Consider the following 24,968-nt stretch of genomic DNA (forward strand, 5'->3'; position numbering starts at 1 on the left):
CTGTTCTCACCAATCGGCTGCGAGCGCGGCGCGGGCCTCGTCCAGGGCCCGTCCGGTGGGGCGGGGGCGGGGCCAGGCGTCGCTATTGGCTGCGGCGGCGTGACTGGCATTGGCGATATCTAATGGACTCCGGCGGGCGGACCTCGCGCTGCGTGGGGCCGGGCGGGAACGGCGGCACAGCGGGCCAGGAGGCGCCGGGCAGCGGGCGACATGTTCCAGGGCCTGGAGAGCGAGGGCAGCCGGGCCGGCTCCAGGTGCGTGGCGGGCGCGGCCACGTGGCGGGGCGCGGGTGACGGGTGACCTCACAGAGCCGAGGCCCCCTCTTCCCCGTCCGAGAGGCGGGCGCTCAGGCGGGACGCGTTCTCCGCGCCCGCTAGGGTCTCGGCGGAAGGCCCGAGGCGCGCCGCCCCTCGCGTCTCACCACGGGCCCGCGTTCCCTTCCGTGTCCGGCGCGCCCGGGGACGCTGGCCGAGCGGTGTGCTGCCTCGGGGCCATGCCGGTGCGTACGGGGACCCGCCCTCCCGGACCCCGTGCTAGCGCCGGTGTGCGGTGGACGGGGCCAAGAGGTGGGGGGTCACCGTGGGTGTCCTTCTGGATCCTGCATCCTGTGGGGCCTGGCGCTACTCTCCCCTAATCCCGCAGCCCCGTGGGGCCAGCCCACGCCCTCCCCTAATCCCGAGGGGCCGGGCTCTGCTTTCCCCTAATCCTACAGCCCCATGTGGCGGGGCCCTGCCTTCCCCTAATCCTGCAGTTCCGAGGAGCCAGCTCCTGCCCTCCCCTGGTCCCGTAGCCCCCTCGGGCGGGGTCCCGCCCTCCCCTGGTCCCGCAGCCCCGTGGGGCCAGGCGCTGCCCTCCCCTGGTCCCATAGCCCTGTGAGTCCGGGAGCTGCCCTCCCCTGGTCCCGCAGCCCCATGGGGCTGGGCGCTGCCCTCCCTTGGTCCCGTAGCCCTGTGAGGCCGGGCGCTGCCCTCCCCTAATCCCGCAGCCCCGTGGGGCCAGACCCTGCCCTCCCCTGGTCCCATAGCCCTGTGAGGCCGGGCGCTGCCCTCCCCTGATCCTGCAGCCCCGTGGGGCCAACCCCTGTGCCTTCCCCTAATCCCGCAGACCCATGTGGTGGGCCCCTGTCCTCCCCTGATCTTGCAGCCCCTGCCCTTTCCTAATCCCGCAGACCCATGTGGTGGGGCCCTGCCCTCCCCTGGTCCTGCAGCCTTGTGGGGCCAGCCCCTGTCCTCCCCTAATCCAGCAGACCCGTGTGGTGGGGTCCTGCCCTCCCCTGATCCTGCAGCTCCGTGGGGCCAACCCCTGTGCCTTCCCGTAATCCCGCAGACCCATGTGGCGGGGTCCTGCCCTTCCCTGGTCCTGCAGCCCTCTGAGGCCGGGCGCTGCCCTCCCCTGATCCCGCAGCCCCATGGGGCCAACCCCTGTGCCTTCCCCTAATCCCGCAGACCCATGTGGCGGGATTCTGCCCTCCCCTGGTCCCGCAGCCCCGTTGGGCCAGGCGCTGCCCTCCCCTGATCCCAGGGCCTTGGGCCAGGCGCTGCCCTCCCCTCAGGCGCTGCCCTCCCCTGATCCCAGGGCCTTGTGGGGCCAGGCGCTGCCCTCCCCTGATTCCGGGGCCTTGTGGGACCAGGCGCTGCCCTCCCCTAACCCTATAGCTTGGGAGCCAGGCAGTGTCTTCCCTGCCTTGCTGACGGAGAACCAGGCTTACTGCAAGTGGTAGAAGCAAATGACCAATTGTTGGGTTTCTGCCTGGGCTTCAACATTCAGGAACACATGGCAAGCTTTCTTTTTAACTTGTAAACGCTGTGTGGGTATTAGAAGTCACATAGATTACAGTTGCCAGAGCTAGGGAGAAGGTCTGTCTTGGCACTGGAGCAGCCAGCTTGTACTGTAGAGTCGTGGGGGGGGGGGGGGTTGTAGATGCCAACAAGTTCCCATTACCGTGAGCCTCTTCTGTGCCCCAGCCTTGACCTAAAAGTAGAAGGGAATATGTGTGTGTAGCAGCTGTTGAGATCGATACAGTATAAATACTCCTTCAAAGAACCGCTTTGATTTGCTGAAACCCTGTACATCCCGGGGGGGTTAGGGCAGTCATCACTTCTACACCTGACCAGGTAATTAGCTATCAATCCAGTCACATACGTCTAGATATGTACTGGCGGGGGCCAGAGGTTCATCCCGCAGTGCCCAGAATGCACCCATATTCTGGTGCTCAGGAACCACTGGGGAGCATCACTTGTGCCCGCTGGGTGGAGGCCCCTTCTGGCACTTTCTCATTTATGTCCTTGGGTCTGTCCCCTGTCATGCACGTGGCCTGGCACTGGATGCCCGATAAACGTTGGCGTTAACGAATAAACACCCTAACGCTGATGTCCTATGGACTTCTCGAGCTGCAGAGCCTCTGCTCTAAAGTATCAGTTCACGCTTCCTTTGGAGAGGGTATTATGGACAGGAGACAATTTCTTGGAGAACGTTGAAGAAGGAAAAGCAGTCTTCTTGGTTGAGTGATTCAATGTGATTGGAAGCTGCTGCTGGGATCGGTCACAAGCTTTGGGTTTCCGCAGCCGTGTTAAAGGGATTGATCAGCCGGATGGGCCTTGTAAGGCTCACGTTTCTTTGGCTGTTGAGGGAGGGAGTCAAGTGGTGGCTGCAAGACCACCTGGCCGGGATTTCCTCTTTGAAGAGCCTACATCTTCTCTCTTGCCAAGGGGTTATCTTGTGTTAAAGAGATTCTGAGCCGTACAGGCGTCACACTCCAGCCAGCATTAGTCTGAGGTCATCCACCTAAGGCTGTAAACTGTGCGTTTGTAAAGTCTTGTTACCGCTTCTCTCCAAGTCTGAGCAGTGCCCAGAAAGCTTTTCTGAAACCCGGACACGAGCTCTCGGAGGGAGGGTCAGGGGCACGGGTACCTGCCTCTGCTGGTACCGCCGTCCCCTTGAGCTTTATCTGTGGCTTTTCTTTGTCACGTGCCCTCTCGCTCCTCTTGTGTACTTGAATGCTTTTATTGGAATATATTGAGGGGTAAGACGAGAGAAAAAGGTCATTGGATCGTGCCCCTCCTTTAGGAGTTTTGAACTCACCAGTATTCCCATCTGCCTCCCTCCCTGCAATTAGTGTCCTAGCGATAACTGCACTTGGTAGCAAGCCTCCTGGAGGCCACTCGGAGCCTTTGCCATGGGTTCTGTTTTTATCAGAATAGCCTCTTTCACTCTCAGTCCCCTTATTTGAGATCCTGTTGGGCAGCCTGTGTGGTCTGCAGATCTGCTCCAAGGGTGGGAAGCCCTAGTGCCCACGCCTTGTGATGAAGATGTCACCACCCAGGTAGCTTGGTCAGTAGGCACAGCGATCTCTTGACTGCAGCATTCTGGGCTTCCTGTGCTCCCTTTGTTTTCAAAGTAAAGTAAAATTCAGGAAAGTATATAGCATAATGTAGTAAACACTATATTTCCACCACCCCAAATTAATATTTGGTCACTTCCAGTAACTCTGGCTTCCCTCCTTTGCCCCCGGGAGTACCCCTCCCACACAGAGATCACAGACTCAATTTGGGCCTTGCTTCCCCCACAGAGATCTTAAGTTCCAGTAAGACCCAGCGCTCAGTGGCATCACTGATTGGAACAGTAGAGCCCCCTGCGCACGGCGCTGGCTTTCCCCACAAACAAAGCTGCTCCAGGCTCAGGACTTGCTCTTGCCATCTTTCCGTGCACAGGGTATGGTGCACGTGCCCAGGGACAGGCACTTGGGCCCCCGGATGAGCGAAGCAAGGGTGCAGGGCACAGGGGACCGGGGGATTACAAGGTTGTGGAGAGAGTCCTAAAGAGCTCTGAATCAGAAGGAATCCGCTTCAGATTAGAGCAGGACCTGGGAGGTTGAAGGAAGAGCCATGTTTCAAGTAAACTCGTAAAATAGGAATTTGAACTCAGAAGGAGGCTTGATGATAAATTCAGTTCAGTTCTGAAGATTGCAGATCCCCATCCCATTTGTCAGCGAGATGGTTGTAGAGACCCGAGAATGTCTGGCCTGCTGTAGCCAGCCAGGAGTATGAGACTGGGCCGTGTGATCTATAAATGGTGTAGAAGTCAGATGGCCTTAGTATGGTCGCCAACAAAGTAGGTGACCTGAGGTCTTAAGACTTTTTTTTTTTTTTTTTTTTTTTTTTTTTAGTTTATTTTGAGAGAGCACAGGTGCAAGGGGTGTGGGCACAAGAGGGGGAGAGGTGGAGACAGAGGGAATCCCAAGCAGGTTCTGCCCTGTCACTGCAGAACCTGACCTTATTAAGACCTTTCTGGGGTGCTTGGGTAGCTCAGTTGGTTAAGCATCCAACTTCGGCTCAGGTCATGATCTCACAGTTGGTGGGTTCAAGCCCTGCATCAGTCTCTGTGCTGACAGCTCAGAGCCTGGAGCCTGCTTCAGATTCTGTGTCTCCTTCTCTCTCTGCTATTCCCCCACTCATGCTCTATCTTGCTCTGTCTCTCAAAAATAAATAAATGTTAGAAAAAAAATTTTTTTTTAATTTCCTAATTTAAATCTGGTTACTGGTTTTCTTTTTTTCTTTTTTTTTTCTCTCAAATGAAAGTAATTTTTTTTCCTTCACCAAATCGTTAAGGAAATACTAACTGCTGAGTAGGTATCCACCTTCCCCACCCTCCCAGGCAGCCAGGGATTCGGCACCAGCACTGTGTGGAAGGCCTGCTGGCGTGTGGTATAGCAAGGCTTGCCCGTGGAGTGTGTCTGGGTCCCAGCTGGCACGTCATCTGCCCTGTATAGAGCAGAGGGGTACTTTTCTGCAGTCGTGCTTTACAGCCAGAGAGAGTCTGAGAACTCCCTTCGCTTTATAGTCCATGGTCAGCTCCCTTTCTAGCTCTTTATTTTTTTTTTAATTTTTTTAATGTTTATTTATTTTAGAGACAGAGTGCGAGTGGAGGAGGGGCAGAGAGAGAGGGAGACACAGCCATCAGCACAGAGCCCGACGTGGGGCTTGAACCCACAAACCGCAAGATCATGACCTGAGCCAGTCAGATGCTTAACCGACTGGCACCCCTCCCTTTCTAGCTCTTTTAAGGAAACAAAAAGCATTTTAAATGTCTTTTTTTTTTTTTTTTTTGGTGACCTAAGTCATGCGCAGTGCCTGCAAAGCCTCATGCATTTCACATGGTTTCGAGCTCTGAGTTTCCTTCAGTTTCCCCCTGTCTGCAGCATGGTCCGGTTGCCCAGGACTAGTGAAGGCACACGGGCCACTCCCCGGTTTCAAAGTCCGTTTCAATAGTGCCTTCTCACCTTTAAAATGCATTTTTAAGATCTTTGTACGTGTTCTGCAAAGATGCACACGAACTGGGCGCGCCACTGCTCTACTGACGTGGTTTGAAGCTCTGGGGGAGTCCAGGCGGAGCTTTGTGAAAGTTGCTTAACCCTTCAGTTACCGCAATACAAAGTGACTCGAGGTCCCGGTCTTCCCCTTCATAAATGTTTCCTGAAAGCCTCCAAGTGATGCAGGCTGTTTTCTCACCGGTGGAGACTCGGGGTAGATGCTGCGGGCGGTGCCCGAGTGGTCACGTGGTGCCTGTGTGCTGAGGTGAAGCCAGCAGTTGTGCTGGCGGGTGTGTCCTCCGGTCTCTCTGATCGGCTTCCTATTGGTTTTACCGGACTTCAGGACCCGAGATGATGACTCCAGTGTGGACTGCGCAGATCAGTCCTGACCCTCATTTCTTCTGGAGGCCTTTAACAGAGGCCTGAGGCTGTAGTCTGCACTCTAGACCCAGACTGCTTGGGCCTGCCTTCTGGTTCTGCTCCTTCCCACACGACCTTTCTTGTGGCTTTTCTCTGTCTCTGATGCACCGTCTGTGAAAATACTGCCTGCCTTAGAGGGTTGTTGCGTGCGCTCCTTGGAACGGTTGACGGAAATAGTAAGTACTTAACAAATGTCAGCTACGATATTAAACACTACTGAATGCGTTTGTGGCATTAAAGTTTTAATTTTTTTAATTTAATTCTTTAAGGAATTTCTACAATCTCTACACCCCACATGGGGCTTGAACTAACGACCCTAAGAGCAAGAGTCACACGCTCCACCGACTCAGCCAGCCAGGCGCCCCGATTGTGTTTGTAGTATTGTGTGCTCTTGTGTGCTCATTAAAATTAGCATTAGACTCTACTGAATGTGGCTGTCACTTTGTGTTAGGGAAATTAATTTTACTTACCACAGGGTCACAATCATTTGCAAGTGTACCATTTCTAGAGGGGCTAGTGTTAAATAATTGTCATTTTTCCTTAGACATCAGGAGGTGTATCTGGCCTGTGTGGTTACGCCATACTGCCTGAATGGTGATGTCCAGGGCCATCAGTGACTCACACTCCCTCTGTGCTTGTAGGGCCATGAAGCCCCCGGGAGGAGAGGCCAGCAATCTCTTTGGAAGTCCAGAAGAAGCTGCTCCTTCAAGCAGGCCCAACAGGATGGCGTCTAATATTTTTGGACCAACTGAAGAGCCTCAGAACATACCTAAGAGGACCAATCCCCCAGGTAGGGCCTTTGTGAGCCATTAATCCTTCTGCCTCTGTGTGTTCTGTTCTATGCTGCTCTTTTGATAACATTTTTTATTTCTTTGTGCTGACCCCCCCCCCTTTTTTAAAAATGTTTTTAATGTTTGTTTATTTTTGAAGGAGAGAGAGAGACAGAGTGTGAGTGGGGGAGAGGCAGAGAGAGAGGGAGACACAGAATCCGAAGCAGGCTCTGGGCTCTGAGCTGTCAGCATAGAGCCCGATGTGGGGCTCTAACCCACGAACCGTGGGATCATGACCTGAGCCAAAGTCAGATGCTTAACCGACTGGGCCCCCTGGAATGTATGGACAGATTTATCCTGACTTCTGCTTTTTGTCTGAAGGTGGCTCAGTCATTCTTGAATCCTCCTTCCTCTGACCACAGACCCTGGCAGAATCCAGGCCCTGAGGACACAGAGGAGACGAAGGGGTTCGGTTCCCACCAAGGGAGGCTCTCCCAGTCGTTTGAAGGGCCCCTTGTGATTTCAGAAATTATGTGCAGGTTACGCATGTAAACATTTTTCTTAGGGAGAATATTTAAAAAATAGATATTTTATGTTTATTTTTGAGGGAGAGAGCATGAGCGCGTGCACAAGTAGGGGAGGGGCAGAGAGAATCCCAAGCAGGCTCCGTGCTGTCCGTGCAAAGCCTGATGTGGGGCTCGAGCTCAGGAACCGTGAGATCGTGACCTGAGCCACCAGGCGCCCCTAGGGAGAGCATTTTAATCCGATTGTCAATGGGATAGAAGCTCTCGAAAGGACGACTCGGTCCATATAACGCTTTACCGTTTGGCCCACCTTCCAGTAGTCACAGTGAGACAGTCTCAGAAAAATGTTTTTTGGCCGATAGACTATCCAGTTGAGTGACCACGGTGGTAGTTACCTGTATCCTGGGGAGAATAGCATTTGTTCGTCGGTGAAGATCTGAGAGGCCGGACCCAGATGGCAGACGCCGCGGAAGCGAGGCTCGAGAACGGCTCCCTACGCCGCTGCAGCCCTGCTGCAGAATTGGTGTTTCTTTACCAAACCCTAGAGGAATGGCTAGTTCTGTGTTTGGTTGGTGGTTTTCTTATGGTGAGGGAGGGCGGAGGGTTAAAGTTCTGGGTGTAGCAGAAGAAGCAGGAGTTCTTCAAAGTGAGCAACATTCTCCTCGTGTCTGGCGTACAGGTGTGGGCCAGAGCGGTCGGCCCTGCACTTCCTGTGTGTCAGCGATAGCGTGTAGGTTACCGTATGTGCCTCTTGCACCTACGACTGGCTGCTGGCTCGGCAGGGTGTCTGGGGCTGCCCCTGGGGTGGCGAGTTCCCTGGGAAGTATGGCGGTGCTGCTTTGCACACCCTCCAGTGATTCCCCGGTGGGCAGCCTGGGCCCCTCCTGGCTGGAGAGAGAGAGAGAGAGAGGGAGAGCAGGAGAGCCTCTGTGTGGTGTGTGGTCCCAAGATGTGGCCACAGCTGCCGGAACTCACTCCCTGGGCTGGCTTCCTGCATGGACCTCGTGGTCCTGTCGTTTGGGGCCTGTTTTCGGTCCTGCCAGGTGCTCTTTGGAAACCTTCTGTGTGGAACTCTCAAGGGAAGCCTGAAAGGGAAGCATGCCAGCGTGCCCCGCCCCGCAGACCTAAGCCCCTGCCCACGTGTCCAGGGCGGAGGGTGTGACTTAGCTCGCCATCATCGCTGAGGACTCACCGGTGTGGTCGGGCCCAGTGCTCACCGACCCTTCACGTGTGGGCTCTGCTGGCCGCCCGGCTCACATCTCCCACGGCTTGTCCTCCAGTTCTAACAACAGGGACCAGATGTTTTTCAGGGATTGTGCTCGGTGCTTTGTCTCTACACCCCTAGGAGGTGGGGGGGGGGGGGTGGTCCTTTACAGAGAGGGAAACAGGCTCAGGGGGCTCCCTGCAGCACCTGGACCTCACACCTCACCAGGGGCGGAACTAGCCCTCGGATGGCACTTTTCTGGACTCCAGTGCTCGTGTTCTGAACTTACCACCTGGAAAACCAGTTGTGGTAAGTGTCTAGAAATGGAATTGCGGGATCATTTAAAATTGCCCCCCATGTCGGCCACCCCGTGTGCCGCACGTGCTCCCCACCCTGCCGACACCATGTCTGTCTTACGCACTTTGATTCTTCAAAGAGCGCACCTTGACTTTATCTTCCTTCGGTTATGAGCGCATCGAGCACCTTTCCTTCCTCAGAGCTGAATTCATTGCCCAGGTAAATGTCGACCAGCAGACACGCAGGCTGACCCCTCATAAAGGGCAGGAACAGAGCTGTACTGTGTAGGGCTGGACCCACACACAGGAGCAGCACACCGACAATGCCACGTTTGTGGTCTCCACAAAACTCAGGCGTGTGGTGACCTGGGGTGGGGGAGACACGCAGGCTTCTGGGAGCTGGTCGTGCTCTGTACGCTCCGGCCGGCGGTGACCTGGGTGTTGGCTGTGTGGTTATTTGAGACAATTATGTCTTAGGAGACTTTCAGTTACATTTTATAATTAGAAAAAATTTTGGAGGCACCTGGGTGGCTCGGTTGAGCGTCCGGCTTCGGCTCAGGTCCTGATCTAGAGGTGCGTGAGTTCGAGCCCTGTGTCGGGCTCTGCGCCGTCAGCGTGAAGCCTGCTTCAGAACCTGCTTCGTATCCTCTGTCTCCCTCTCTCTGCCCCTCTGCCAGTCGTGTGCTCTTAAAAAAATAAAACATTAAAAAAAGGTTTTTTTCCTTAATGATCAGTGTCTTTAGCCAAAAACTTCAACTTGAGTTACTTTTGTTTGTCTTTCTGAGAGGGAGAGCCAGCACATGCGTGCACGTGGGGGGAGGGCAGGGAGAGGGAGACAGAGAATCGATCCTAAGCGAGCTCCACGCCCAGCGCAGAGCCCAAAGCGGGGCTCATTCTCAGAACCGTGCGTGAGATCGTGACCTGAGCCCAACGCTTAACCGACTGAGCCATTCAGGTGCCCCCAAATTGAGTTACTTTTATGTTCCATTTTTTTTAAAAGCTGGGTGCACATTTTTAAAAGAATATAATTAAGGCTTTGTAGCACAACCAGAAACAACACAGTATGGGACGACCTTCAGCAGTGCTTTTCTCCACTTTGTGGTGGAGACGCTTTTGCTGACCGTAGCTCAGCAGCATCACTGGGGATCACTGAGGGCTCATCTGCCCGGTCCCGCTCTGCCCCCTCGACTTGCTGCCCCCTCACCAGCCGCCCTAGGTCGGTCCTCTTGTTACGTATCGCCTCCTGACAGTTGACACACAAGGCCAGAGGGTTGGAGCCACTTGTCCAGGCTCGGTTGGCAAGTGGCTATTCAGGAGCTCCCCCCGCAGTCCAGTGCTGTGCCATGCTGTGCTGGCTTCCCCAGCCCGGTGTGCGGGGCCTGGGAGGGCAAGGTGTGTGGACGCCCCAAGGTGACATGAGCAGGCGCCCGCTTCCTGCACAGGCGGCCCCGGGACACTGGCATCCCAGCAGCCGCTCTGGGTCACCATCCACTCTGGCGGTGGAGCCCATCCCCTGGGAGCCCACGCGCCTGCGTGCTCGTGTTTCTCCGTGTCAGCCGTGCGTGTTACTAGAGCCGAGCAGGGACTGCTCGCCACGTGGTTTCTTAAACAGTAGGCAAAGCTCAGCGCTGTGAAAAATGACATGATAAGCAGTCGTGAGTCCTGCATGCCGTCCATCCCGTGTCCTGTGTGCACACGGCCCCCGGGGCGGGGTGGGGGGACGTGGAGTAACCACTTTGTTGATGCAGATACAAGTGAATATACGCTGTACAGAATGTTGTGTGCCTTTTGTCGCTGAGCGGTATATACATCCAGGAGATGTTTTGTTATCGGTACGTAGACAACACAGCAAACGCTCTGGAGCATTTGTTTCCCTGGCATCCTTCTAAGCATGTGATGTCTGAGCTACAGTGAGACATTGAGCTACAGTGAGGCTGTGAGCAAGGTCCTTTCATTCTGCAGTTGAGGATTTGCGGGCACAGAAAGGCCAAGTAATTTGTGTGTGGTCACCTAGCTAGTTAGTGGAATGCATCTTTTTTCCTCTTGTGAGATTTTAAGGTACATCCTTGGTACATGAGGGCCGTGACTGTGACAGCCCTCCCCCCCACCCCCCCGCCCCTGCGTGCCGAGAGGAGCTGGCATCCGTGGAGTGAAGAGACGGCCAGCTGGCATTGTGTGACAGCCATCTCTGCTTCACGGAGGCTTTTGGGCGTTGACTTTGGTGTCTGGCCAGAGTCATCAGCTGTGAAAAGTTAGGCATTAGATGCATATCTTCATTATGGCTCATCAAGTCACTTACCTGTACTGCAAGGCGTTACGTGTCTGAAATTTGCTGACACCTGTAGTTGTCACTGGGCGTTCTGGCCAGAATGAGGTCAGAAGAATGACTGATCTGTGTTATTTTCCAGATTACAGGTCTGCCTTGAATATGACATGTTGTTAAATTCATTTATGTCTGTCTGACCTAAAAGTGCAACAGCTATTTGCTTTTAACATAAAGGACTTTTCACGGGTTTAGTGAAGAAGACTTTTCAACAGACAACACACCAAGTTCAAAGTTAAAGAAATTTTAGATGGGAAGTGGTGTTTTATGCCACCTTACCGTCTTGTCTCTAGGGGCCAGCCCGGTTCAGCTTCCAGAAATGAAGGTCCCAGAAGGCCCCCAAAAAAGCAGGTCTGACATAGGGCTTTAGGGACCCTCATCAACCCGATCACCCCACCCTTGTTGGCCTAAACCAGGGACTGGCATTGGGGTGTCCCCAGGAGGAGAGGTCTCTGAAGTAATGAACGTCGAGGATGGGACCAGATGGATGTTGTGGGTTTGCTCACTGTCGTGTAATTGTTTCTACAGGGGGGAAAGGAAGCGGTATCTTTGACGAATCCACGCCTGTGCAGACGCGACAACGTCTCAACCCACCCGGTGGGAAGACCAGTGATATCTTTGGGTCCCCAGTTGCTGCTACGTCGCCTTCAGCACACCCAAACAAACCCAAGGTATGGGCTACGTCAGGTAGCACACGTGAAAGTAGGAAAAACAAAAAGGCTCTGAGGCAGGTGTGGTGTGTGAGGGGGAGGAGGCAAGGTGGCTGACGTTGGTCTTCCTGAGTGCGGTCGCTACTCACAGGGTTTCCCGTCTCCCCTGAATCACGGGAGACTACACGCCAGCCTCGTGATGACTGTAGCCTGGGAAGCTGGTCTCGTGTGCCGATGGGCGACCTGGGCGACCGTCCTTCCCTGCGGGTGCTAGTGGTCACCGGGAGCACAGCAGCCCCATTAGATTAAACTTGCTCCGGCGTTTCGAATTCACGGGCTCATAATCATACTTGGAAAAGTCTGTTGCCGGGAGAGTGCCGGAGGACAGAATGTACCATGGGCCAGCGTTCCCGCGTGAGCCGCTCCTCAGGGTGGCTGCTGTGGAGGGAGTTTTCTTTTTACAGGAGTACTCAGCCAAAAATGAGGAAGGAATAACAGAATTCAAATATCACCATTTTGCCAACTTGTAATGAAACTGTGGATCTCGGCGATGAGCATCTGTGGCTGACCTCATGTGGGGGATAAGCTTAGGAATCCCCCGGGCTTACACCACAGCATCACAAGACGGGACCACCAGAAATTACAGGCTGTTCCTTTTGATAGAACATCATAGACCACCTTTGAATTCTTGTCAAAAAATCGAGGCAGAGTCAGACCGAACTTCACGTTAATTGATACCACAGGGATTCAGGCAGAGTAATGCAAAATAGAGGGCTCTACATAGCAGTCACAGGAGGCCAGTCAGTAATCCCGACGGTTAAGAAGAAATTGAACATTACACTTCTGGGGCACCTGGGTGGCTCGGCGGGTTGAGCATCCAACTCTTGATTCCGGTTCACGTCACGATCTCATGGTTCCGGAGTTCAAGCCCCGCGTCGGGCGCCTCGCTGACAGTGTGGATCCCGCTTGGGATTCTCTCTCACTCCCTCTCTCTCTGTGCCCCCCCCCCCAAATAAATAAATAAACGTTAAAAAAATTTTTAAAGAATACAATTCCTAGCAAAGTCCCAACCACCTTGTTTGGTTTGGTTTTACTTTTTGTTTGTAAAAAAGGGAAAGACCCATCCTAAAATTCATAGGGAATCTCAAGGAACGCCGAGTAGCCGGACAGCTTGACAAAGAACAAAGTTGGATGGCTCTCACTTCCCAGTCTCAGAACTCAGTACAAAGTTCCATTCGTCCAAACAGTGTGGTGCTGGCCTAAGGACATAGAGACCGTGGAGTAGCACGGAGAGCTGAGAAATAGACCCTCACATGCGGGTTTAATTGGTACTTGCACAAGGACGCCTGGATCATTTCGATGGGGGAGGACAGTCACTTCTGCCAGGACAACTGGATACGCGCGTGCCAGAGAGTGGAGGCGGACTCCTAGCTTACACTGTGTATAGATATGAACTAAAAATGGATCAAAGATCGAAATTTAAGGGTTAAAGCAGTAAGATTCTTAGAAGAAAACATAGGGACAGTTCTTCACAATCTTTTTGTGCTTTGTTTTGTTGTGTTTGTTAAGATTTCATTTTAAAATAATGTGCACCCAACGTGCGGCTCGAATTCATGACCGTGACCCCCAAGAGCTCTTCTGACGGAGCTGGCCGGGTGCCTGATCAGTCTTTGCGTGGTTTTGGCAGTGGTTTCATAAACGTGACACTAAACACTGGGAACAACATTTTAAGTAAGTATATTGGATTTCATTAAAATTGAAAACTTTAGGGGCGCCTGGCTGGCTCCGTCAGTAGGAGTGTGTGACTCTTGATCTCAGGGTCATGAGTTCAAGCCCCACGTTGGATGTAGAGATTACTTAAAAATCTTTAAAAGAAACTTTTTAGACTTAAGTGCATCAAAAGACACTGTTAGGAGAATGAAAAAACCCATAGAGCAGGAGAGATCGTTTGCATTGCAAATCCTATCATCGGATAGCAGTTTATTCTTGGGAATAAAGAACTTCCGAAACTCAGCAACAGAAAGACAGTCTGATTCAAAACTGGGCAAAGGACTTGACTGGACATTTCCCCCAAAGAAGATCTACAAGTAAGCACATAAAAACATGCTCAGCAGGGGCGCCCTGGGGGCCCAGTCGGTTAAGCGTCCGACTCTTCATTTTGGCTCAGGTCAGGATCTCACAGTTTGTGATATGAAGGCCCACGTTAGGCTCTATGCTAGTGCAGAGCCTGCTTGGGATTCTCTCTCTACCCCTCTCTCCTGCCCCTTCCCTGCTTGGGCTCACATGCGCATGTGGTCTCTCTCAGAATAAATTAGAGGGAAAAAAAGGCGCTCAACATGGCAGTTGGAAGTGTGGCTGAGCCCCAGACGGCAGAGAGCTCACGTCTCTGTCGCTGCAGTACGTTACCTGGGGGTTTGTGTCACCGTCCGTGGGTAAAATTTTCCACAGTGAAAACATTTTTAAAAGTTAAAAGTGAATAAACCCGTCTGTGCTCTGATTTTTATCATACATTTGAAGGTGGGTAAAATGTTTGTGAATCATGTGTTGACCTGCGTTTTGCCTTGTTGCAGGACCACGTGTTCTTGTGCGAAGGAGAAGACCCAAAGTCGGCCCCTAAAGGTGAGCTGCTGTTTTCTGTCCCTCCCCTGAGTGTGCTCGCTCTGGGAGAGTTGCTGGTGTGTCCCCAGGGGATGAGGGAATATTCCATGCCCCTTCCGGCCTGCTGACAAAAACAGGCAAGGTCGTGTTTGTTGCCGAGAGGATGTGTAGTATTTGAAGAAAGCCAGGGACGTGGGCTCAGTTGGGTGGGTGAAAACTTCCCAGTGGGCCGCCATGGGCCTTTCTTCACTTCTTGTCATTGGTGGTCAGCCTACGTCTAAGACTGGGGGTCCCCTTCTAGAAGCTGATGTCATGTAGTAAAGGGCAGGGATCTGAAGCCTTGAATGGACGTATGACCGAGGGTAGCGCAGGCAGCACTGATGCAGAAGAGAAGCGCACGGGGGACAGCAAGACCGGTGGAGGGGGGGGGGGGGGGCGTACCGTGAGGCCTGTGTGTGACAGGGAGAGCTGCCCCGCTGGCAGGTGCGTGCCAGCCTGTGCCTCGCCCTCCCAGCTGGCTGTGCTGAGAGTCACCACTCCCCCGATGGGGAACCAAGATAAACGGGAGTCCCTTCATCTAGAAAGGTTGAGTGACTGTCCACAAGCCTTGCCTCACCTTGCTGGATCCCTCTCTTCCTCGTCATGCTCAAGTTGAGAAAGTTTGTTATTTGTTCTTGACGTGGAAGAAAGGGGAATGGGGTCCAAAAAGCAGTGTAAAGGAATAATTAACTTAAGGAATTTTCCAAAGAGTTTATGGTATGAAGCCCTGGTTCAAGAATGCCCTCTGCTAATCGGTATGTGTTCTTGGGACAAGACGGAAGCCTTGCTCTGTGCTCGTTATGGTGTGCCCTTGGCGGCTGGTCTGTGCCAGCCTTTATGTGGAGCTCGCCTGTCTGGTTGCTGGGCCGCCTCTAACGGGATGGCATGCTGACTTTGTCCCACAGCCGCAGCCAGCACCTCGCCAGGAGAAGAGCTGGGGCAGAAGGGCGGCCCTGGAGACGCAGGCCGCACCCAGCAGCCCGTGCCCGTGCCCACAGCTGACAGCCACGAGCCCAGGTTGGGCCCCCGCCCTCGTTCTCACAACAAAGTCCTGAACCCGCCTGGAGGCAAATCCAGTATCTCCTTCTACTGAGAGGGGCTGCCGCTTCCCCTGTAGCCAGACAAAACACCGGAGAGATAGGATTTCAAATTCTGTAGTCTTGTAGCCCACAGGAGCCGGGTGGGGAGAGGGTCTGTTGTGTATCTGAAGCCGCAGCTCGGGCACGTGGCCATCCCAGAGCCGTGGAGGACCTCGCCTTCCAGACTGCCAGGAGGCCTGTCTTGGTGGGTAGAAGACGGGACTCGCTTGTAACTGCAGACGTGATGGGGCTCTGCGAGGGGCGCGGGGGCCAGTGGGGCCGGGCCACGGTGAGTCCTGGTGGCATGGGGTTGCCCTCGGCCTTGCCGCACTGGCACTCTGCTGGCCGGCCGGGGGTCCAGAAATCACTAACACGGCAGCAGAGTTTAAATTTAAAGCCTTGGCAAGAAAATCAAAAACAACACGTGTGTTGCCGTGGGATACAGGAGCAAGGTGTTGGCCAGAACACTACGGGCGGGGACTGGTGGGGGTGGGGTCTTTGGGTGGCTGGCCCCTCAGATCCTCACCCCGTTGACCGCAGGACGGTTCCCGTGCCTGCCGCCGTGGCCCCCCGGTGCCTCCTTTGCCATCAGCCCCAACGTGTGGCTCCGCACATTTCCTGACACGTCAGTTGCTTGTGTTCGGCAGCTGTCAGCAGAAACCAAAAAGTCGTTCTCAGTCTCACGCCTTGTGGCAGCATTTTGAGGTGCTCCGTGTCTGCCATCCAGACGCTTGGCCATGCGCAGGCTGGTTTCACTGTGATTTGTCCCCTCTTTTCCTCAGCGGCCTCCGTGCTAGGTCCGTGCCCATCACCAGCCAGGCGGACAGACCCCTTCTCAAGTCAGATCTTCCTGTTGGCCAGCCCCCCTGACTTCTGCAGCTTTAAAACTGTCCACATGCATCCAGACAGCGGGTTACTTAAGTCCTTCCTACATCTTTAGTCCTGTTGACGGTGGGAGGAAGCAGTGCTCCTGAACCTTGGGTTCTTAGGTTTGAATCTTTAATAATATCTAAAGAGCTATTATAAAATCCCAGCTTTACATAAGTGACTGTGGACGCTGATCTGTTTCTGACACCTTTCTAGGAAAAAGTCACTTGCTCAGGTAGAGTAAAGAGGAAGCAGAGTTTGCTTAGCTGCTCTTTATAAAGCTTTGCAGAACCTCCGGACCATGTTCAGTTTCCAGAGGAAACCTGGAGACCTTGGGCCAGAAGATGAAATGGTTCGATAGCGAAGTCTCAACTGGCCAATTCCGTGCTACTCGCCCCTGAGATAACGGGCTGGCCAGAGTCCTGCCGCTCTAATCTGTCGGGCGAAGGCTTCTCCCGCCTGCCGCTACAGGGCTACATTCTCTGTTCTTATGCTCACTCACATTGGACCAACGGCTCACAGGGGACGGGGTTTGGGTGGGGGTACCTGTCAGTACGAGTGCCTACGAAGCCAGTACCGTGTGCTAAAAACACCTGCATCCTTATCACAGTGTAGAAAAGCAACAACGCTGGGTTCAGTCACACCCACCGTGGCCTAGACACCGAAGTGCCTGCGGGAGCCACCTGCCAGCTCCACTCTTACACCTGGTGCACGTGGCTTTGTCAACCAAAGACCGTTTTCCCCCTTTCAACTGCCCTGTGCTCTCTGGAGCCAAGAAACTCATTCCACGCAACTCTTCCTGTCTCGTGCAAGTACTTCCTGTTTCCACCTTTCAGATGGCCATTTATAGGAAAGTTGGTTGGAACTCAGAGCCTCTTCCCCCCCCCCATTAAAAAATGTCATAAATGGTGGTTAGGGCTTAAGCCCAAACACACGTTAACGTGCTTAACGCAGTGTTCTCGTGGTAGAATGAAGTACCATTTATGACTCTGTCTTGTGGTTTTCAGTGTGCAAGAAACTGATTTGTGAATTCCAAATTGGATTGCCAGGAACCCTGATACCGTAGTGCTGGCCCCTGTGGCTTCACCCCTGCCCTCGCTGCCCACCCAGCGAGAGGAAGCAAGGAGGAGCTCTCTACTTCTGTCCAACGGCAGGGATCTCAGGCACAGATGGGGGGGTAGAGGTGGGAATGGAGGGAAACCAGAACTGTAGCCAGAGCCTCTGTGCAGTGGAGACAGACGCGCTGCCTTTGATCTCCATCCTTCCCTCCCTGGGGCCGCAGAAACAAGTTTAGGGTGCCTGGTGGTCTGGTCACTGGGAGGAGCAGGAGAGGCCTTTCTGCTCCTGTGAGCCAGTGGGGTGGCCATTCCTATGTGGAAAATGCTCTGTAACTGGGGACTGCCTGTATTTGGAAGATTCATTAACTCAGCATCCTGTTTTCAGTCTCTAAGCTGCATTGAGAAGTTATGTCTGTATTTTTATTAAGCCTTAAAATTTTTTTTATGTGCATTTGGTGCCAACTTTTTTCTAGAGCTGTATCAAAAACGAGAAGTCTGTACTCACAGCACAATGTAGTTTTGATAGGGGCATCTTGTTACAAAGCAGGACTGGGTATACACGTTGAATTAAACTTCGCAATCACGTACTCGAAGTCTGGGTCAGTCTTTTGTGTGCATGTTCACATGTGCTTCTCAGCATCCGTTTCCCGAAGTGCCTGGACCCTGCTCCTTCCCTCACAGGTGTTCTTTGCTGAAGGGGTTTGCCTTCACCCCCTCCCCGCCCCACCCCTGCACCATTTAGCCAGAGGATGCCCAAGTTAATCTTCTCAGAGGTTATGGATTTACAGGGGTTGTTTTATTATTTAAAAAAATTGTTCTAAGGTTTATTTTTGAGAAAGGGAGACAGAGCATGAGTGGGGGAGGGGCAGAGAGAGAGGGAGACACAGAATCTGAAGAAGGCCCCAGGCTCCAAGCTGTCAGCACAGAGCCCAACACAGGGCTCGAACCCACAAACTGCAACATCATGACCTGAACTGAAGTGAGACACTTAACCGCCACCCAGGCGCCCCATGGGTTTACAGTTTTAAATTTGGAAACCAAAGACCTAACTGAATAGAATGAACAGGAATTTGCCAGTGTTCTTTTGGGTTTCTGTAGGTAAGTTAAAGGTAATCGTTTTTTTTTTTCCTCCTAACCACTTGTTTTCCTAAAGAAATGACAGCATTGAACTTGCCTCTTGAGTGGGCTTTCCAACTCCAGTAACAAGCTTGGTAATAAGTAGATGTGGTGCTGAGCTTTTAGTCTGCCATTAGGTTAAAGTCCTGCAAAGAAAGCACAGATTGAATGTCTTTCCCTCTTACATGATAGCTATTTTCCTATGTCGTAAAAGCAAACAATATGCATTACATGGACCTAGGGTGATGAAACCACTCAGACCACCTGCTGGGAGGCCCCCCTCACAGCCCCACCCCACAGGAGGCTGCACACCATTCTCCCTGCTGGACCAGAGCCAGCACCAGAATAGCATATCAGAAAGAAACCGGACATACACCACGGACACCGTGTTCGTTTGTTCATCTGAAAACGTGTTCGAGTGCAGAGCATGTCCCAAGACGTGCGCTAGGCACTGGTAACGTTAAAGCGGCCCCAGCCACAGGGCAGCTCAGTGCTGGAGAGTCACAACCCATTTGTCTCCAGCAGCTGGGCAGTGGCCACGTCTGAAAGGACCAAGGTAACTCTACGAATGTTACGGTGAGGGAGCGATCGACAAACACGAAAGGGTTGCCACTTCACGTCCTGTGCTTTTTCCAGAATGTACTGGCTCTGTTAGCGGAACGGAACTTGTTCTATTTTCAAGCGTGGCAAGAATGTATATTCCTCCTGTGTTACCCAGTCATTTCTTATTATCTCCTTAATCCTTAGCATTCTTGAAGATCACGAGTGAAATATTCCTGTTGTATGTTTGACGACGAAGTGCCATCAAAATTCAGCATAGGAAGAATTAAGGGAGACATTACAGGGTCCTAGGTGACTTTCTAGCAAATTAAAGTATAACCTTTTTAAAGTTTTTATTTAAATTCCAGTTAGTCAACAAACAGTGTACTATTTCAAGCGTATAGTACAGCGATTCAACACTCTGATACATCGCCCTTCGCTCATCATGACGAGCGCACTCCTGGAAGTCCGGTATGCCATCCATTGTGCCACAGAGCCAGGCCGAAGCAGCACTTTTGAAACCCAAGTACTCACCTTACATTTTAGGGTCATGTGCAGAGGGAAAAAAAATTGTGCCCCAATTTAGCTTACAAATCTGAATGGAAGTCTGTTAAAGCAAGTTCTAGCTTATGTCGCCCGAGTACACGACTGGCGTCCTCAAGTACGCATCAGGAATTGCCCAGCGGCTCATCTTGTTAAAACTTCGTTCTGTTTTAGCCAGTTTCAAGTAAATCTGCCCAGTTATGTTAGTAATAAAAACCAATAAAGTTGGTGGCCAATTGGCCTCACAGCGGGGGCTACCCTACTGTATATTTGGTACTAAGGGGGTTCAAAGGGGTCATGTTTCTGAAAAAAGGCCTAAGGCAGAAGTCTTGAACATTCCCCAAAACACTCACAAGCTTTTTTTGTAATTGGCTCAAAAAGAAAAATTACACATACCTGTTTGTCCTGACTCTTCATCTTGAGAATAAACCTAATAATTCTATATTGCGCCCTTACTATATTGCTAGAAATGTATGAAGCCCCTTTAATGGATTAGCTTATTAATGTTCATAACTTTCCTAGGAGGTTGGTAGTATTTTTAGGCTCAGTTTGGAAATGAAATGGGATGACTGAGTCACTTAGCTAGCATCAAAATCCAGATAATCTGGGGCGCCTGGGTGGCTCGGTCGGTTAAGCGTCCAACTTTGGATTCTGTGTCTCCCTCTCTGCTCCTGCCCCACTCATGTTGTCTCTCAAAAATAAAAAAATTTTTTTTTAATCCAGATAATCTGGATCTGAGACAGAAACCTTAGTTTATCTCTAATGGGGTGGGTGAGCATCCATACAGCAAATTAGGTTGCAAGGGGAAAATTTGTGCAATAGTAGTCAGGACATCATTATCTGCAGGAGAGTTCATTGATTTGGTGCAGTCCTAGGTTAGGATGAACTGACCTTGAAGCATTTCATTAGGTAAAAGGGATGAGAGCATTTCTGTTCGTATTAAGCTCTGACAAGTTTAGTGGCTGTTGTTTTAATCAACTACTCCTACCTGTGTGACCCTCAAGATGCAAGTGTAACTTGTGCGTTGGTGTCCTGATGCCGGTGAAAGCAAATGCAGATCCCTGTGGAGCAACTCTAAACTCACACTTCAAAGTGTTTCCACAAAGATCCAAGGGATCCTAGTTCAGAAGGGAAAGGAGGAGCAGCCTAAGCAAGAATCAACCCAAACAACAGACCGCATAATCAGATTCGCAAAGGCTGCAGATACTGTAATTATGATTTAAAAAACAAACAAACAAAAAAAAAACCTTGCTAAAGAGATTTCATTCCAGTGGATGCAAATGGAGGAAATAAGAGCCTATCAAGACATAGAATGTAGGATCAAGAAGGACAAATTCAAAGGACAACCCCTGAAATTCAGAACCCAGTGGGGTGATTACAGCTATCGCGAAGCCGGGGAGTCCGAGGAAGTTACCCACAACGCAGGACAGCGCAGCAGCCCGGGTGAAAGAGCTTATTCGGGGACTTGGGGACAAGATGGGCAGCGTCACTTCGCTGGTACCCGGGCACAAGCGCGGGGACGCGCGCACGCGCGCGGAGCTCAGGGGCAGGCAGCCCCGCGCCGCGGCAGGCGCGGGATGGCTGCTGCGGCCGCAGCCTCTACGGCGCAACGACCGTGTCCATATGCTCCTGGGACAGGGCGAGGTGACGTTTAAAGTCGGACCAGTGTCGTGGGAGCTGCGGGAACCCGCTCAGGGTGACGTGCGCTGGCGAGCAGCGGCCGTGACAAGCCAGACCGGAAGTGCTCCCTGCCCCGCTCGGCCGAGCTTCCGTCCCGGGGGTGGGCTACCTCTACGTCACGGGCCCCGCGACCCTTAAGTGGTGCCGCGCCGCGGGGCTCGGGCGGGACTTCCGGGCAGCAGAACTTCCGGCCGCTGACTGACGGGCGCAGCCTAGGCAGCGGCAGCAGCAGCAGCATCAGCAGCGGCGGCGGCGGCGGCGCCCGAGCCCTGAGGCGGCGGCGGCGGCGGCGGAGGAGGAGGAGGAGGCGACGGGCCGCGGCCTGCGGACTACGGGCAGCCGGGGCGGGCGGGCGCGCCGGCGGACAGCGGGCCGCGCTGGCGGCGGCGGTGGCCGCGATGATGGAGATCCAGATGGACGAGGGCGGCGGCGTGGTGGTGTACCAGGACGACTACTGCTCCGGCTCGGTGATGTCGGAGCGGGTGTCGGGCCTGGCCGGCTCCATCTACCGCGAGTTCGAGCGCCTCATCCACTGCTACGACGAGGAGGTGGTCAAGGAGCTCATGCCGCTCGTGGTCAACGTGCTGGAGAACCTGGACTCGGTGCTCAGCGAGAACCAGGAGCACGAGGTGGAGCTGGAGCTGCTGCGCGAGGACAACGAGCAGCTGCTCACCCAGTACGAGCGGGAGAAGGCGCTGCGCAAGCAGGCCGAGGAGGTGCGTGGGCCGGGCCGCGGCGCCCGGGGGACCCGCCCCGCCCCGGGGACCCCTTCCCGCCCGGGGGACCCCGCCCCGCGCCGCCGGGGGGACCTGCCCCGCCCGGGCCCCTCCCCCCACCCCCCCCGCGCCCCTCGGCCGCTCCCCGGGTCCTGACCCCGCTGCTCCAGCCAGCGGCACCAGGCGGCCTGAGCGGCCTGAGCCTCTGGCCAGGCCATTCTGCCCGCTCCACACCCACCTCTCACTCCAGGCGTCCGTTCTCTTGGCCCGTGTGTGTGTTTTTGCGAAGCCGTTTCCTAGACCCCCACCCCACCCCCCACCCCCACCCCCCGTTACTGCCTTTGGCTGCTGCCATTCTAAATCCTCCCCGAAACGGGACATCTGGCCTTGGGGTTCTGCGCCCCGAAGCAGGGTGTTGTCCCAACACCTTTCTCTTAGGCCCCAGTGCAGCGACATGGATGAATTTGGTGATTGATGTAAACAGCTAACTGAAGCGGCACCTGGGCTGCTCCTCTGGCACCAGGGGAAAGACCCCAGGTTTCTGGAGGTGACGTCTTTGCCTTGTGGTTCCCTCAGTTGGGAATGTTATTAGCTTAGGTGGAAAAGGCTGAGAAATTTCACCCTGGCTTCTGGGAAATTAAGAGTGGAATTTTGAAATATTTGATTACGTTCTAGGAAACCTCCGTAACCTGGAAATCACTTATTTACGAACAGTTAGAAGAACCATGCGTTGTGGGGAACACCGCTTGACTTACTCATTCGCTCTCAAATGCTTAGTGCCAACTGTGTGCCAGCCCCGGGCGGGTGCAGGGGGTGTGGGTCCCCAGCCCTGCTTTGCCTCTGTGACCTTGTCCACATCGCCTGCCCACTCTGGATTTTGATTTTCCATCAAATGAATCAGGTGCTCTAGACAATCTCTAAGCCTCTCTGAGGGTCTTTCGTTCTAGGCATTAGGTGATAGTCTTTGATGTATGAATGAGAAGCTGTTTGTTACATGAGCCACATTTCTTTTCAGTTAGTTTGGCTTAGCGCAATTTTTGATGTTAGTTAGTATTGAAGTAGAAGATTGTTTGGGTGTTCAGGCTTTTTCTTGAATCGGAGTGGTTTACATTCTAGTTTGGTTCTGAAGTCATTCCTACTCAGGGTAGTTATTTTGCCTTTGGGGTCATACATCTGTCAAGAGGCTGTTGTGTATTGGTTGGGGTATCAGTCTGGCCACTGGTTTAAACTTCTCAACTGGAGGGGGTGCAAGAGCTCATGGGATTTTAGTGCTCAGAGTGGCCCTAACTGGGGAAGGAAGTGGGCCCAAGACGTGGGGGGGCTGGACCAAGGTCACAAGCCCTACAAGAGCCAGGCTGGACCCAGTCTACCCGGACTCCTGGCCTGGTCTCTTCTGTATCATGCTATTGCGAGAGGTCAGAGAGCTGCACCCCCAGAAAAGTGGAGTGCGGGGGGTTACCCTTGCCCGGCCGCGGTGGTGGGGAGTGGCTGCGGCCTCCCCTTCTCTGATTCCTCTCTGCAGCCACGTGATGTCTAACTGATGTTTCCCATAGATGTGTTTTCTTTCTTCCTGTGCCTGTCTGGTCCCCACGGTGGGTGAGAAGAGATGAAAGGGGAAGATCAAGATTGACCACCTTAAGGCTAACAATGATAACCTTCCGGCTTAAAAAATTAGCGAGGTGTGGATTAGGCCTCTGCTCTGCTCTGTGCAGTTCGAGTGCAGCCATGAGTGACTGTGCTTCCTGCCTCCCACTTGCACTCGCCTGGATTACGAGCTGGGGGGTGTGCGTGTGGTTTGCAGGACACTGCCTTTGAGGCCGAGACCCGGCATCGCCCGGCTCTTAAGAGAAGCTGCCTAGAGCTTCCTGAGCAGAAAGCCATGAAGCAGACAAATGCTCGGCTAGCCGGCCCAGGGCTGTGATTAGCTGCTAATAGGACGCCCTTGGAAAGACCTCAGGCCATGTTACAAGTAAAGAAAAAGGCCAAATACTGTAACCATTTTGGCATTCTATCTCATTCCTTAAATCTGCCAGACATTTATTTCCAGTTTTGTGGAAAAGACCACTTCTCTTCTAGGCAGGGAATTGAGATCACAGATGTGTGTCTCCTAACACAGGAGCTGGAACGTCACAGGCTGAGGCACGTTCGTGGCGCAGAGTAGCTCCTGCGTCCCTGGCCACTCTGCTCAAGAAGGCTTAGTCACAGCTGGGTAACCTGAGCCACTGTAGCCTTCCAAGCAGACAGAATCTGCAGGTTTTGTGTAAAAAGCCTTGAGCAGAGCAACTACCCATGTCCCCCTACTGCTGCCCGTAATCACTGCAGCCAGGGATTGCGAGCATGCTCTGGTTCTGGCATGGCTCATTTGGTGGGAGCGAGGGCGGCTAGAGACGGTGGGGGCCAAGCAGCGGGGCCAAGCCCTGGAGTCCACATGGGCTTGAGCACCAGCCCTGCGCTTGGGAGCTGCGCTCGCATCGCCTGGTGTGCCCCTTTCCGGCCGCAGTGGCCACCTCTGTAGGGCAAGCGGCTTGCCAGCTGCGAAGTTCTTTTCCTACCAAGCGCCGAGTCTCCTCGTTGGCTGTCATTTGCCTGGAGAACTGCGGCGAGGCAGATTTAGTTGAGTCAGGGGAGAGCGCCTCGGTGGATTTGCAGACGGCAAGCGCTGGGCATCTCGGTCTCTGATTGTGTGGGGTTTGCCCTTGGAATTGAGATCTCGGAGTCCTGCTCAAGCTTGTGCAGCTAAGCGGACCTATTGCTGGCTCTAAAATTTCTGCAGAGACCTTAAAAATGCTGAATCTTTATCTGATTGACAGGAAGTTGTTTTTTAAGTCCACCAAGTTCCTTCCTGTTAGGAAGGGTGGCGGTGGGCAGTTGGGTGAGAGCACCACAGAGCGAGTAGTTGCCCACCCAGCGTGACTTGAGGGAGGAACAGGCAGAGGGCTCCCCGGGGCAGGGCAGGGCTCAGGCACGCAGTTCATAGGAGGAAAAACAGTCGTTTTTCGGCCAGATGTGAGTTTGATAGCCGTTACTTGCATCAAAATCATCTTCGCCCTAAAGAGACTACTCGTTGTGCCCCCAACTCATTCAAGGCAACCAACGTGTGCCGATGCCTGGGCATTTGGTGCTACCAAAGGAAGGCATCCGACAGGAAGAAAGTTTTGCCCCAAACTGTTTCTGGTTCTATAAAAGTAATTTATTTCTCGGGAGAACATTTGGATAGGATTAAGCTGGATCCACTCT

General features: G+C 53.4%; 2 protein-coding genes across 18 annotated transcripts in view; both read left to right on the forward strand.

Annotated features, from left to right (window-relative positions):
* The first annotated feature begins 122 nt into the window (after positions 1-122).
* On the forward strand, positions 123-17,723 carry JPT2 (Jupiter microtubule associated homolog 2). 3 transcript variants are annotated; one of them, XM_019468124.2, is made up of 5 exons: positions 123-254; positions 6,370-6,518; positions 11,374-11,516; positions 14,066-14,114; positions 15,038-17,723. In XM_019468124.2, exons 1-5 carry the CDS (start codon positions 211-213, stop codon positions 15,223-15,225), a joined length of 573 nt encoding a protein of 190 aa, XP_019323669.1. In that variant the 5' UTR covers positions 123-210; the 3' UTR covers positions 15,226-17,723. The 3 variants fall into 3 exon arrangements, with proteins under 3 accessions (XP_019323669.1, XP_019323670.1, XP_019323671.1); XM_019468125.2 differs by lacking the exon at positions 123-254 and adding an exon at positions 363-499; XM_019468126.2 differs by lacking the exon at positions 123-254 and adding an exon at positions 5,731-5,904.
* Positions 17,724-21,296: 3,573 nt separating this feature from the next.
* The window catches only part of MAPK8IP3 (mitogen-activated protein kinase 8 interacting protein 3), a 47,654-nt gene continuing 43,982 nt past the window's right edge, over positions 21,297-24,968 (forward strand). For all 15 annotated transcript variants that reach the window (XM_053893759.1, XM_053893768.1, XM_053893763.1 and 12 more), the window contains exon 1: positions 21,297-21,731. In XM_053893759.1, coding sequence (XP_053749734.1) covers positions 21,414-21,731 — 318 coding nt within the window. In that variant the 5' untranslated portion in view covers positions 21,297-21,413. The remainder of the gene's footprint in view (positions 21,732-24,968) is intronic.

The sequence above is a fragment of the Panthera pardus genome, unplaced genomic scaffold (assembly GCF_024362965.1).
Source record: "Panthera pardus isolate Hobbes unplaced genomic scaffold, ASM2436296v1 HiC_scaffold_4, whole genome shotgun sequence".
Classification (NCBI taxonomy): Eukaryota; Metazoa; Chordata; class Mammalia; order Carnivora; family Felidae; genus Panthera; species Panthera pardus.